General features: G+C 30.4%; 1 protein-coding gene across 1 annotated transcript; it reads left to right on the forward strand.

The window, feature by feature from the left end:
- The first annotated feature begins 5,466 nt into the window (after positions 1-5,466).
- Positions 5,467-11,969, forward strand: LOC112692080. The gene is made up of 3 exons (XM_025566621.1): positions 5,467-5,653; positions 10,580-10,822; positions 11,575-11,969. Exons 1-3 carry the CDS (start codon positions 5,534-5,536, stop codon positions 11,680-11,682), a joined length of 471 nt encoding a protein of 156 aa, XP_025422406.1. The 5' UTR covers positions 5,467-5,533; the 3' UTR covers positions 11,683-11,969.
- The last annotated feature ends 1,103 nt before the right edge of the window (positions 11,970-13,072 follow it).

A 13,072-nucleotide genomic window follows, 5' to 3' on the forward strand; every position in this document is an offset into this window, starting at 1 on the left:
GTTAACTACTCGAAAATAATAGTATCTCAAATACTTTGTGCTTTCAAATTCTAATTTTCAACATTATTTAAAATCATGTTCAAGAGTGCACAACTATTTCCTACAGATTTTCAGTTTGATAGTTTTTTGTTTTAATGAGAATACATAATTTAGTTTAGGGTGTTTAGTGCTGTTCTACGTTTATCGAATAAATAATAATGAAAAAAAAACCAAAAATATTATATTAAATATTTGTTACAAGTGTACACTATAAAAAGTAATCAAAGTTAAAAAAATAAATGTAACTACAAAATAGCGTCCGACATTTTAAAAATATTGTTCGAAATAGCTTAGCGTTAATACACTACAAAAAACATTTGAATTTGTTTCTATTAAAGATTGTGGTACAAATAATTAATTTTGAGCAAAATGAAATTTCTATAGATTCCCTTGAAACTCAAGTTCAGGTTGTGAATAATAATTTATATTTTCACAAATCATTTTGAATAAAGGGAAAAGATAATTTAAATGTCCATCGTAAATAGTTGGCTGTAAGTTCTAACTAATGTAATATTTATATTAAATATGTATAATATAATAAAATTGATACACATTTAAGTATTGACATTTGAACAATATTTAAACATATATTATTTTTAAAAATGGTAGATAAAAATTTAGAAAATTATGATGAGTGTGTGGAATTTGCAAAAAAAAATATTTTTAGTATAAAACTTTTATTATTAAACGTATACAAGTAATGCTATATTCTTCTTCAATTTTTACAAGAGAATATAACTTAATGTGTTAAATTTTAATTCATGTTAATATATGAGTTGTGTAAACAGAGTGATTGTAAACGGCCTGACTTAGACATTTTAAGGTCCTAAAATTACCTTACCTTTTTACAAAATAAAAAATGTGATATTTTAAAAATTATTACTTTATATTTATTTTTTTTTTAAATATTATATTTTGCTTATATTTATAATTTATAAGATAAAAGTTGTAATTTAATAATGAAAAAAAAAATGGTTCATAAATATTCCTGTCTAATAGTAAATAATATGACCCTGTATGTAAAATATACAACATATACGAGTATTTGAGAGTTTCATAATATGAAATTGTAAAAATTATCGTTTATAAAATAATTTTTTTTATATTTTTGACATATCATAAACAATGTTTTATAATAAAATATGATTAAAGTCGTACAAATACTTTACAAATACTATTTTAAAATAATCAATGTTTGTACCTACTGATCGAAAGCGATTGGGCAAGTGTGTTAGCTAGACAAAGACTAAACAGTGAACATAATAATATATATCTGTATATACATGTACAATATATGACATCCAAGTAGCAAAATAATTGTGTTATTGATTCAAAGTTCATGAAAACCAACACTACCACTTTAATATTGTACTATATGATGAGGTATTTATGTAATTTTAATCGGTGTGTACGTGTAAAATAATATGTAGGAGAACGATACTTACAAACTTCGAGAGAGATCTAATATTATAAGTGGAATCCGAAAACTTTTTTTACTTTTACTAAAATTACATTTTATTTTTTTCATCATTTTTTTTTTTTTGCACATTTAACGATTAAATTTGATAGAATTCAAAAATATATTTTTACATATAAAAAAAATTGGAAACACAAAGTAAGATAGTGAAAAAAACATCAAGATTCTTATGCCACTTAATAATGGTGCATGGAGCAGAATGATTGGCTGCTGACTGAATGAGCGAGGGAGGGGATGACGTTTATTTATGTCGATGTAAATGTGTGTTCGTGAAGAATTATCTGAAGAAATGAAAATCTGCATTGGATAAATGTATAAAAAGTAATTTTAAGTGAAGCTCCAATCGCAGAGAAGGCGAAAAAAAATTAATTTATGCTATGTACATATTACAGCGAAGAAAATGAGAAAATGTTAATAATTATATCAAATATGAACGTGGAGAGAAGAAGAATAAATGAGGTAAGACGGAAAAAGATATGATCCATCTGTAGGCGTTGTGTCAGTGCAAAACACGATGAAAAATTGTGAATGGTAAAAGTTTAAAACGAGAGTGGTGAAATGGCGAAGAAAAAGAACAAAATTATATTTAATGTACAATATCATTTGAAAATTAATCCGCAACATATTACTACCTCTACGTTAAAGGGAATTCGAGTGAAGCTATTTTCATGAAATAAACACCTTATTATCATACTGCGAAAAATTAATAAATCAAACCGTATAATATGTGTTGTGCATTGTGTTCAGATTTAACAGTATCACAAAACATTTTTGTGGTTACGATTGGCTGCACTTGTGATACAAACATACATAACTTACATACGTACAACGGACGTACATTGCTTGAGTTTAAATTAAAATCAAAATGTTTTTAATAATGAATCAAAATGAAAGTACTTTGAGGAAACATCTCTTTTAGTATCCTCTGCGACGGTAACGAAAATCTAATTAAACTGTAAACAAATCGATGAAGAATAAATTGATAATCTAAGATTTTGCGTTTGAATTGAAGAAAAAAAATTCTATAAACTTATTAAAAATGTCCAATTTTTTACAGTTTATCGATATTCATATGTGATCGAATATTATTATAATTAATACTTAAACATTTTTACTCGTGTATGAAATAAAGAAGCTTAACTCTGGAAATATTGAAAAATTATCAATACGCTGTTTAAAATAAACCTTCAAAAACCAACTATATGGGTGTAAATCAAAATGTATAGTTATATTACTAGCGAGATACCGATTTAATGAATTAACATTTCGATAGGTTTTTTAAAAATTGAGATTTGAGTGCGAAAAAACATTTTATGTGTATAGAATAGTCGAGAAATGAAATTTGCTCAGAATCAGGTTTATATGAATAAAAGTTTATAATTTGTAAATAATTCATAAGCTATAGTAAAAAACCAAATAATCTCGAGAAATCCACCTTATTTAATTCATGGGCCACTCCTATATTTTTTCTTGCAGTATCTCTAATATTGTTGTAATTGCATTATTATTTCTTATTATTTGATATAAAGATAGTAGAAGTAAAATTTATAGTTAAAATAATAATAATGACAAAATAAATTGATAATAAATAAATACAATTATTGTTAGTGGTGAAAATTGGAAAACCGGTAACAGTACTATTTTGTTCTAAAACCACTAGTCGGTTTAGTTCTACTTCTAACTTTATGTTAGGGCCATGTGGTTGAATGATTGTGCTTCACCGCAATCGCATACATTTCAAATTTTGTATGTAATCGTATTAAGCTGAGCTATAGCAAAGACCAATTAGGCGTATCGTGCAAAAAGTAAAATATAATCGAATACTACGACACGTGTTCACCTCTAACGTGTGGAGCTGGCCTATCAAATATAAATCCACGCGCGTTGAAACAAGCGGTTTAACAGCAGCGGAACGCGATCTATCTGCCGTTCGCCGTCGAGGAAAACCTCTCTCTCACCTCCACGATGCGGCAGAAACAAATCATTCGATCGGTAAAACAATATTACCAGTGGCGCCAAACACGTACGTGAAGTTGACCCCCCCCCCCCATTTTGATTTTGATTTTCTGACTTTCCGGGGATTTACAAATTCCAAAATTGCATTTACAATTATTTACAATTAATTTACAATTATTCGGAATTAGTTTGAAACCGATAGGACAAAGTAGGGGGGCTGCGTGAAGTTGGCCCCCCCCATTTTGATTTTGATTTTGTGACTTTCTTGGAGATTTACAAATTCCAGAATTGCATTTACAATTATTTACAATTAATTTACAATTATTTGGAATTAGTTTGAAACCAAACGTGGACAAAGTGGAGGGGCCAACTTCACGTACGTGCGCCAAACCACTACTTATTGGGTTGCTCAAACACAAGTTTTTGCCACCCACCCACTGCTATCTAGACATCCTCATAAATATTATTTCCGCTGATCTAGGAAAAATGGACGTAGCCGTTTGGACGTGGCCGTTTGAACGTGGTAACAAATGGATGTTAAAAATAAATATATATATAAATCAGTAAATAAAATAAATTAGTTATTTAAATTTATTATAATATGTAAATTTTATTGTCAAAAAAATTCATTAAAAAAAATTTCACCATCACGATTTGAATAAATTAATGACATCTTACATGTACACTTGAATACAATTTGTACACGACTAACACGGTTATAGATGTGTATTGTCGTGTTTCGATAAAGTGTGATAATTATTACAATTTGTAAAAACCAATAAGTCATATATATTAATATAAAAGGTACCTATTGCCAAAACGATAAAATTCGATAAGGTTTGATATTATGATACAATACCATTAGTTATATTATGAACATAAAATATTATTGGTTTTATAACTTATAAATATACATATATTTTTTTTTTTTTTTTTGACGTCTATTTGTCGCCACGTTCAAACGGCCACGTCCAAACGGCCGTTTGTCCCTATTCGTATTTCCGCTTATGTCCAAGGTCAATATCGTGTTCGTATTAAGCAGGCGGCTACTAGGCAAGTGTATGTGTTACGGGTAATGTGAACATTTGACTAAATTAATCGTCCGCGGGAATAAATCACCTATGTGAAAAATTACCAAATTGAGGTTTTGGTATCATTAAATTCAGAAAAAAAATTATCTTCAACAGAATTGAACTCCTATGTATTATCTTTCTTCCGTGTTTAATGAAATATAAATTAAACAATCTCCCTTGTGTAGGGCTGATCTACTTATGCGTATGACGATTTAGAAAAATTTCTAAATACCACCTCTATGTGAATAAAATTATGATTGGCATGCACGTTGGAGGTGTTGTCGTTTGTGTATAGGTTAGTGTCGTGTTAGGGTGGATAGATAAAAACAAACTGTTTTGTCTTTACTGAAAAGTAACGTTTTTGCACGTGCGAGATTTATTCCCGCGGACGACATTAAATGCTGTATTATCTGGCTAATGTCCGGGCTTCATCCAAGTCTTAACGTTGCCCGTTAGACTGAGCGCCGGTGTTTCGAAATCATATAGACCCGATGGCCGCCCCTCGATTTCGCACGTACCAGCCGAGCACGTATTCGGCGCCGCTGAAAACAATCTCGCCAGTGGCGGATCCGGGGAGGTTTCCTAGATCAGGAAAAACACCGTATCCGCCACTGAATCTCGCCTCGAGTGTGCAAACGACGGCGCACGTGAAGAAAACGATATTTGGCGCCAACGTTTCAGACCGAGAAACCGTAAGTCAGTGCGTTGCGCGCGTAACGGTCGTCACGCGTCGTCCGACGGGAACGGGACGCCGACGGTGCTACGCCGTTGTAAATATTGTTGTGATTAGACGGAACGCGGGCTCCGCGTGCTCGCGCTGCTGACGTGCTCCGCGCCACGTGATGATAACGGTGCCGCGCGCACGGCACGTCCGCAGCACACGCGCGCGTTACGCGGTGCCGCCGCCGCGTGCGCACGTTACAGTCTCGCGGACCGCGTGCCGTCCGCCACCGAGTCAGAAGTCCCGGAGCGACCGTCCAGCGCAGACATGAGACCCGCGGCCAGCCGAACCGAACCCAACTCGACCGCCGAACCTAACCGCTTCGCCATCGACCGGTTGCAGCTGCTGGAGTACGAGTACCGCACCGCCCTGAGCGACCTCGAAAAAGTGCGTATACGAATCACCTGGTGAACGGGGGCGGCCCCTGCGGGGGATGACTACACGCGCTGCCGCCGGAACTCTTTTCGCCCAAAATTGACCTTCCTCTTTTTGCCCACGTCCTCTTTTCGACCAAAAATGAAAAAACAATTTCCTCTTCTCGCCCAAAAATAATTGTACTCTTTTCGCCCATGGTTTCACGTTTTACATTTTGGAAACCACTTTCTCAAAATTAATAATTTTTAAAAAATCATATTTGATGTTCGATAAAACCACGTTTTTGATTGTTATTAATATAGTCAGTCGAGAAAAGTGTACAAAGGTGCCGACTCTTCTATCGAAATATATAGTTCAAAACACTTTAATAAACGTTATAATGACTTAAAAGTCATAATTAATATGAATATTTGTATTATTTTACAACAACAAAACAAACTATATATTTAAGTAGTAACATGATCAAATTACTTATTAGTACTTACTATTACATCGATAACACTATTTTAAATGCTTATTTTTAACACTTATTAAATTATTATTAATAATTATATATTTTTCTATTTTTTTATTTGATTATTATATGATTTTTTTAAAAATTATTAATTTTGAGACAGTGGTTTCCAAAATGTAAAGCGTGAAACCATGGGCGAAAGGAGTACAATTATTTTTGGTCGAAAAGAGGACGTGGGCAAAAAGAGGAAGGTCATTTTTGGGCGAAAGGAGTACCCCCCCCCCCCCCCCCTTCCGTCACGTCGTTTACGACACTTGGCTGCGTGAGTGGACGGCGGTCGGAGGTAGGGGGTGAATACGACGATCATCCCTGCGGTCGCGCGAATCCCGGTCGTCCGTGTTTTTACGAGCACCGAAAACGCGATCCGTTCGATTCAGAACATCCGATCCGTTGCGCGCGTCAATAAAACGATCGTTTTGCAGAACGAGATCGTCGCGACAAGTCTTACAGTATAAAATCGTAGAATTCTTCGCGTGTTGTAAACAGCGGGTACTCACCGTCAGATCTCAACTATACGCTCGCACGTGTCTACAATTGTCGATGTATGATACGTCTTTTTGTTTGTGATTTTCGTGTTAACGGTACACAACATCTCGGAAATGCGGGCTCGAAGGTGCCCCTAGGGCGGTCCATCACTTGGAACCGCCTTTGGATCGATAACTTTTAGCGCATTACAACGCGAAATGTGAATTGGTTGTAAAAAACTCTTTTTGTCGGCCAACCGTCAGCTATCATACTGTCGACTGCTCGACGAGATGCGTATTCGTTTTTTTTCTTCAGATTTCCAACTCATTGTAAATGTGAGCGAAATTACCGAACAGTCGATAAACTTCACGGAGACATGTTGAAATGGACTTTTTCGAAGTTCTTTGAGAGGTAGTAGGTCCCACTGCGTCCTTTCTCGTTTTGAGCTCTGGATGAACGCTATCGTGATCACTATCGCGTAGTCACGTGATATTATTATTAATGTTATTGCGTTGTATCGCGTGGTTTTAGTACAGCATTGTACGATCGTGACAACAAAAAAATTTTATACCTAACAATTATAATAATAATGTTCACCGCATTTGCATGATGATTTTTGTTTTTATATCGTATTTTAATATCATGTGAATGCATTGATGTTGTGTTCGCGACGATAACGATAATTATGTAGGTGTGCAAAAGTTTTCAAAAAGATAGTACGGTTTGAAATCGTTAATTCGTGAAGTTGGAAATAACAATATTTTATTAATTCTAGTTTTTTTTTTTTCTCGTACTATGTATAAATGTGGGTAACGATTTCGATATTTTGTTTTCGTAACAATGCAGTACATTGACGTGTCATTCGATCAAAACAGTCGGTTCAACGATAACCATAATAGTTTCAATAGCATGGTTCATACGTAGATCAATAACATACAGAAAAAATGAGTTGTGTTTATGATACACAATTATCAGTCGAAAATAATCATGCTTGATCTTATATGAAAAAAATCCAACCAAATTATACGGTTTGAACGATTCTTTGAAAGAATAGCGTGGTGAAGTGTTTTTTAATACATCCAGGCGTCGTGATTGAAATTCAGTACATTTATATAAGTACTGAAACATTTGGTGAGAATAAATGGTTTTAAAATTGAATTGAAATATTATTATTATATCCTTAAAATCCTAAAATATACATTTATAAAACCAAAAGCATAAATTATGAAACCTTGAAACATTTCCCTGAGATGAAGGGAAGTTTTCTTTATGAATGAAGTGGATACTTAAATGTACGTTTTGTATAATTATTCGTAAATGCTCACCACACTTTGTAATTTTTAAGTAATTAACCATCAGTATTATACTTTAGTATTGACTATTGATTCGTTTAACACGTTAGAGAAAAAAATATTAAGCTAGTTTAGTATTAGTAAGATAAAAAGCTAGTAGTTACTCGGTAAATACAAAACATCAATTTTTAAATGAAATATAATGTACACAATACGAGTACATCGATGAATAATTTATTACTTAAAATGATTTATAGTTCAGATAACTGTATGTTAAATTTTGATTGATATTATAAATGTGTTATAGAATAATCGAATATGGTAAGATACATATACATTTAATTTATTTAAAAATTTAGTTATTTTATTTTTTATATTATTTTCTGATGTATAATTGATTTTTTACATTTATTTAATTAACTTATTTTTGTACAGATTTACTTTAAATTTATATTAATAGACGTCAGTGTACAAATTTTAACTCAAAATAGCCGATGAGTTTTGATTTAAATGTCAGAAAATTATTATGTGAAATCATATTATTTAAATTAAAACATTGTTTTATAAGGTTATGGAAAATAACAATAATAATAAATAAAAAAGTATTCGTACCATTTATTCAATAAATAGTATTTTATCATACTGCACTGCAGTTAATGCACATAATTATTTATTTTAAGTTCAAATCAATAAAAATATAATTTACAAATATTTGAATAATGTAGTTCCATATATTCTTAGTTTACCAATGATTTATTATACAATGATGCCAATATATTTTTATTATACAATAATCTATTAGTAATTTTTATTATAAATTTAGTATTTTTCTGAACTCATTGATCGTTCAATATATTATATTTTTTATCCACTTTGAATAATTAGATAATAACTAGATATCAATTCTTCTTATAAAACAAATCATTTAAACGGTAAGCAAACCACCTTCCTGTGCTGACACTTTTTTAAACATTTATTTTTATAACATTTTTAAAAACTTATATAAATTTCGGTCTAATAGTCGAACTTATTCAAATTTTAACTTTTCAATTACCAAATACAAGACACTCAACTTGACAAATACATTGATCATCAATTAATTTGTAAAAGAAAATGTTTCATATTTAAAGTATTTTGAGTTCAAATTATTTTTTGTTCGATTAACCAGAATCATGAAAATGTTTTTATTTTTTTTTTTTTATTGACTCAATTACCAAAATATATTTTGTATACTATTGCCTTAAAAATATTGAATAACTGTGTAAGCTTTGATTATAATAATAAAAATGTAATAATATATTTAAAAAACTATGATTAAGAAAATGATTTTAGTGTCATGTTTTCTAATATGACTATTATAATGACTGCTACAAAATTGAATAATATGATTGTAATAATAGATTTTATGCGCAAGAACCCAGCAATATTTTTTACAAGCATTTAATATTTGAAATTAACTGTTAAAGCCAATGACTGTTGGCAATTGTAATATGAACGAATAACGAACAATTGGCATAGATAAAAATGTCTATAGTCTTACCAAAAAAAAATATACATATGAATCGTATATTTTTATTTAACTCACATATTGTTTTTTTTTTCACATCGTATTGATTTTCATTTACTGCCAATACTGACGTATTGACTCCCGTTTTGATTGCCAAGTTCGAGCTATTGCTATTTAGGCACCTTTGGCAAGCTTTTATCATAATCCACCTCAGCCTAAATATTACCTAAATAAAAACAATACTATCATTGTAATAGATTTATGGTTCTGTAATTTTTATCGTTATTAATTGTATTATTTAAACAAACATCATGTGCGAATATAAAAATTTATTTCAGAATGTAATCATGAATAAAATGACATAAATATTATTTAAAATTATAATTTACCAACAAAATTAATTACTCTGTCCTAAGACTAATTATAAATTATTCCGATATATACGGGACATTGATAGGAATAAAAACAATTGTTTATGTGATACATAAATATTATACATTACGATGCATGTGGTATAAACAAAGTTACAATAGTGTTTTGTTAATACCAATTGAACTTTAGCCGTATCTGTTATCAGTAAATATAAAACAATAAAATTATTACTATCAACATAATATACTTTTGATTTGGTTCAAATTGAATACACTAAACCATTTTAGAAAGTAACAGGAAACTATTTTTGTGGCAGTGGTTGACCTGTATTTCTCGGGGACAATATTTTGCTGAAAAATTACAAAAAATATAATAATCACATTTTTTATCACTCTTATATTATAAACTATCATAATACGATGGATTACGAACATACGAGTGTGTAGCTCTCGTGCGTTAAATGACTTTACGTAATAGAGTAATAACTAATGAACAATTAGTATCGTGGTATTTCCCACTAATCGATAATATGCATTAAATTTAAATTTAAATAATGCAACAATATGAATATTAAATAATTCCCATTAGAAAAAACCATCGTTAATATATACGAGCACAATATATATATATATATATGTGTGTGTGTGTATGTATTATTATTATGTTGATTTTATAAATATTTAATACACGAGGATTTTTTATGATGAAGTATCAAAATGTGATATATACTTTGGTAGAAATGAATTCTTCAAAAAAAATATTTTATTATAATTCATTTTTGTTTGTAGGAACAAATATCATTCAATGTTCTCTCTGACGTTTGTCTACCAGTATCATTGCTGCTTCTTATTGTAATATGGGGTTACCAGTTAAATGCCATGACCGTAGATCCCGATAGCGGAGAAGATCATACAATGTTGCTTTTCTATGGCATCGGGCTCATCGTGATCTCAGGTTCGGCGTGCGTTTATATTGCCATACGGATGTCGGTCATGAAACCAGAAAAGATAAACACTTTTTTCCCAGGAGAGGTAAATCATTGCTAACAAAAAACATAGTTAAAACGATCCATATTGCGTTTTTAAAAACTCGACATTTAGTAAATCGAAAAAAACAAACCAACAATTTGAAAAAAATAAACTGTACAAACATATAAAAGATCTAAAAAAAAAACACATAAAATGAAAATGAAAAACGTGCAAAACGTTGTTAGCTAGGAGTTAGCATGAGCATATCATTAACTAGGAGTTGGAATCAACGAAAATATGAACATTTTATTTAAACAAAAAAATATTAAAATATATCAACTGTATAATTAAACACTTCTGTCGATTTAGGCTTCAATGAATATAGAAGATTCAAATTTTCAACTATATTAATTTTTCTTTCAAACAACCTGTAGAGGAATTTAAAATTAAAATAGTAAATCAAATCATAAAGCCTAATTGAATTATGACAGATTTCTATAAACGGTAACTATCTGATTACCAAAGTAAAAAATAAATAGATTTTGTTTTAAAAACCGAATACTAGTTTCAACAACTCTCTCAAAATAAATAAATTTTTAATTTATTCCTAATACTCATTCTTATTAAATGTATAAGCTAGTTGGCAAACATTACTAAATTTGATAACTAATAATCATTATGTACAGATTTCAAAATGTTTTAGGCAAAATATAATTTTACATTTCTGACATTACATATATTATTATAAAACAAAATATTAATATCATTTATCTATTTTTACTCAACTTACAACTTCGGAAAACTTTAATTTTCAGATAAAACCTTTACATACAGAACAAAAACGATCTCAGAAGTTTTATTACCAGACTATACCCGAAATACACAGAGTTGGTAAAAAATCTACTGATATATTTATTGTATAAATTTGTTTAGAATACCTGAATGAGTTCTTGCTTAGCTATTAATTACTTTATGTTAATTTTAAAGCATTACCACCATACATTAATTATTTAAACTTAAAAAAGGCAGTTCGCCTGTTATTACTGAATTTTATACATTTATTTTAAAACATAGCCTAAGGATGTATAGAAATTATTTATCTCGAAAGTTCGTAGTACTTGTAAACTTATCAGTATTAATGCTGAACCTATTATGTAACTTTCAATTATTTAATTTTCATACGTATAAGTTTAACTGTAAGGTTTTATTTTTTGTAAATACAACAACATATTTGAAGAAGAAAAAAGAACAACAGTTGATTTATGTAAATTAATTATACCTAATAATTATTAAGTCATAGCTAGTTGAACGATGAAAGTCTAAACGGCGCGCCGCGGCGGCTTGTATAGGCAATTATAATGCATTCTTGAATAGGAGCTCAAGTCGGTAGTACACTCGACGTACGCGCGGCGCATGAAACGTCCGCGTTCTCCGTTGCATCATTAGTTCATTGAATTTCGTCGTGTGTTTTTTACACTTCAGTACGCGTTGCACTCGTTTGGTCGCGAAAACGCAATCATGGCAAACAAACCCCCCATTTACCCGGAACCCTTACCGACCTTATCGTTCCGATTATGCACACCATCAAGCACATGAATCGCATTGACCTTCAACAATTTTCGTTTATTTCACAACAGTCGCGAAAATCACTAGCGTACACAGAGGGTAGGCCTGTTTGGCCTGGGCCTACCCTGTTTTCAGATGGTTGTTATTTTTTTTTTATACATCATTATCTTTGACTTCTTAATATCTTTAAATATTATTGACAAGTCAAACAGAAGGAATTGTGTTGTATTTTATGATATTTTTTTCTAATTAAATTTAAAAATGTTATGAAAAGTTTTCGAAAAACAAGTAAACAGTGTGTACCTACATATATAAATTAAAATAATTTTAACTGGGCCTGTCCTACATTTTGATCCTGGGCACGCCTCTGACGAAAATTTTTTTCTGCATCTTAGAATTTTATAGAAAAAAAAGAAATAGGAAAATAGAAATAATCTATACAATTTGCGGTTTTTTGAATTTTACCTTTCTATAAGCATATGCTAACTGTATGTTTTTTAATTTTATCCTGAAATGTTATTAGGGTTATTATAAACAACTGTTTCGATCGCATATTTTAAAAACAAAATTTGCCAAATTTACTTAATACAAAATATTATTTAAAATGAAATTATAATTTGTTAAAATTAAAAACATTGATTTACTTATTTCAAAAAAATATAATTAGAGTTACGAAAAATGTTTTTTTTAATTAAAAACTGAGTGTCCTACTTTTTGTATGATTGATTACTGTTAAATATAATGACT

The sequence above is a fragment of the Sipha flava genome, unplaced genomic scaffold (genome assembly GCF_003268045.1).
Source record: "Sipha flava isolate LNK unplaced genomic scaffold, YSA_version1 70_pilon_pilon, whole genome shotgun sequence".
Taxonomy (NCBI): Eukaryota; Metazoa; Arthropoda; class Insecta; order Hemiptera; family Aphididae; genus Sipha; species Sipha flava.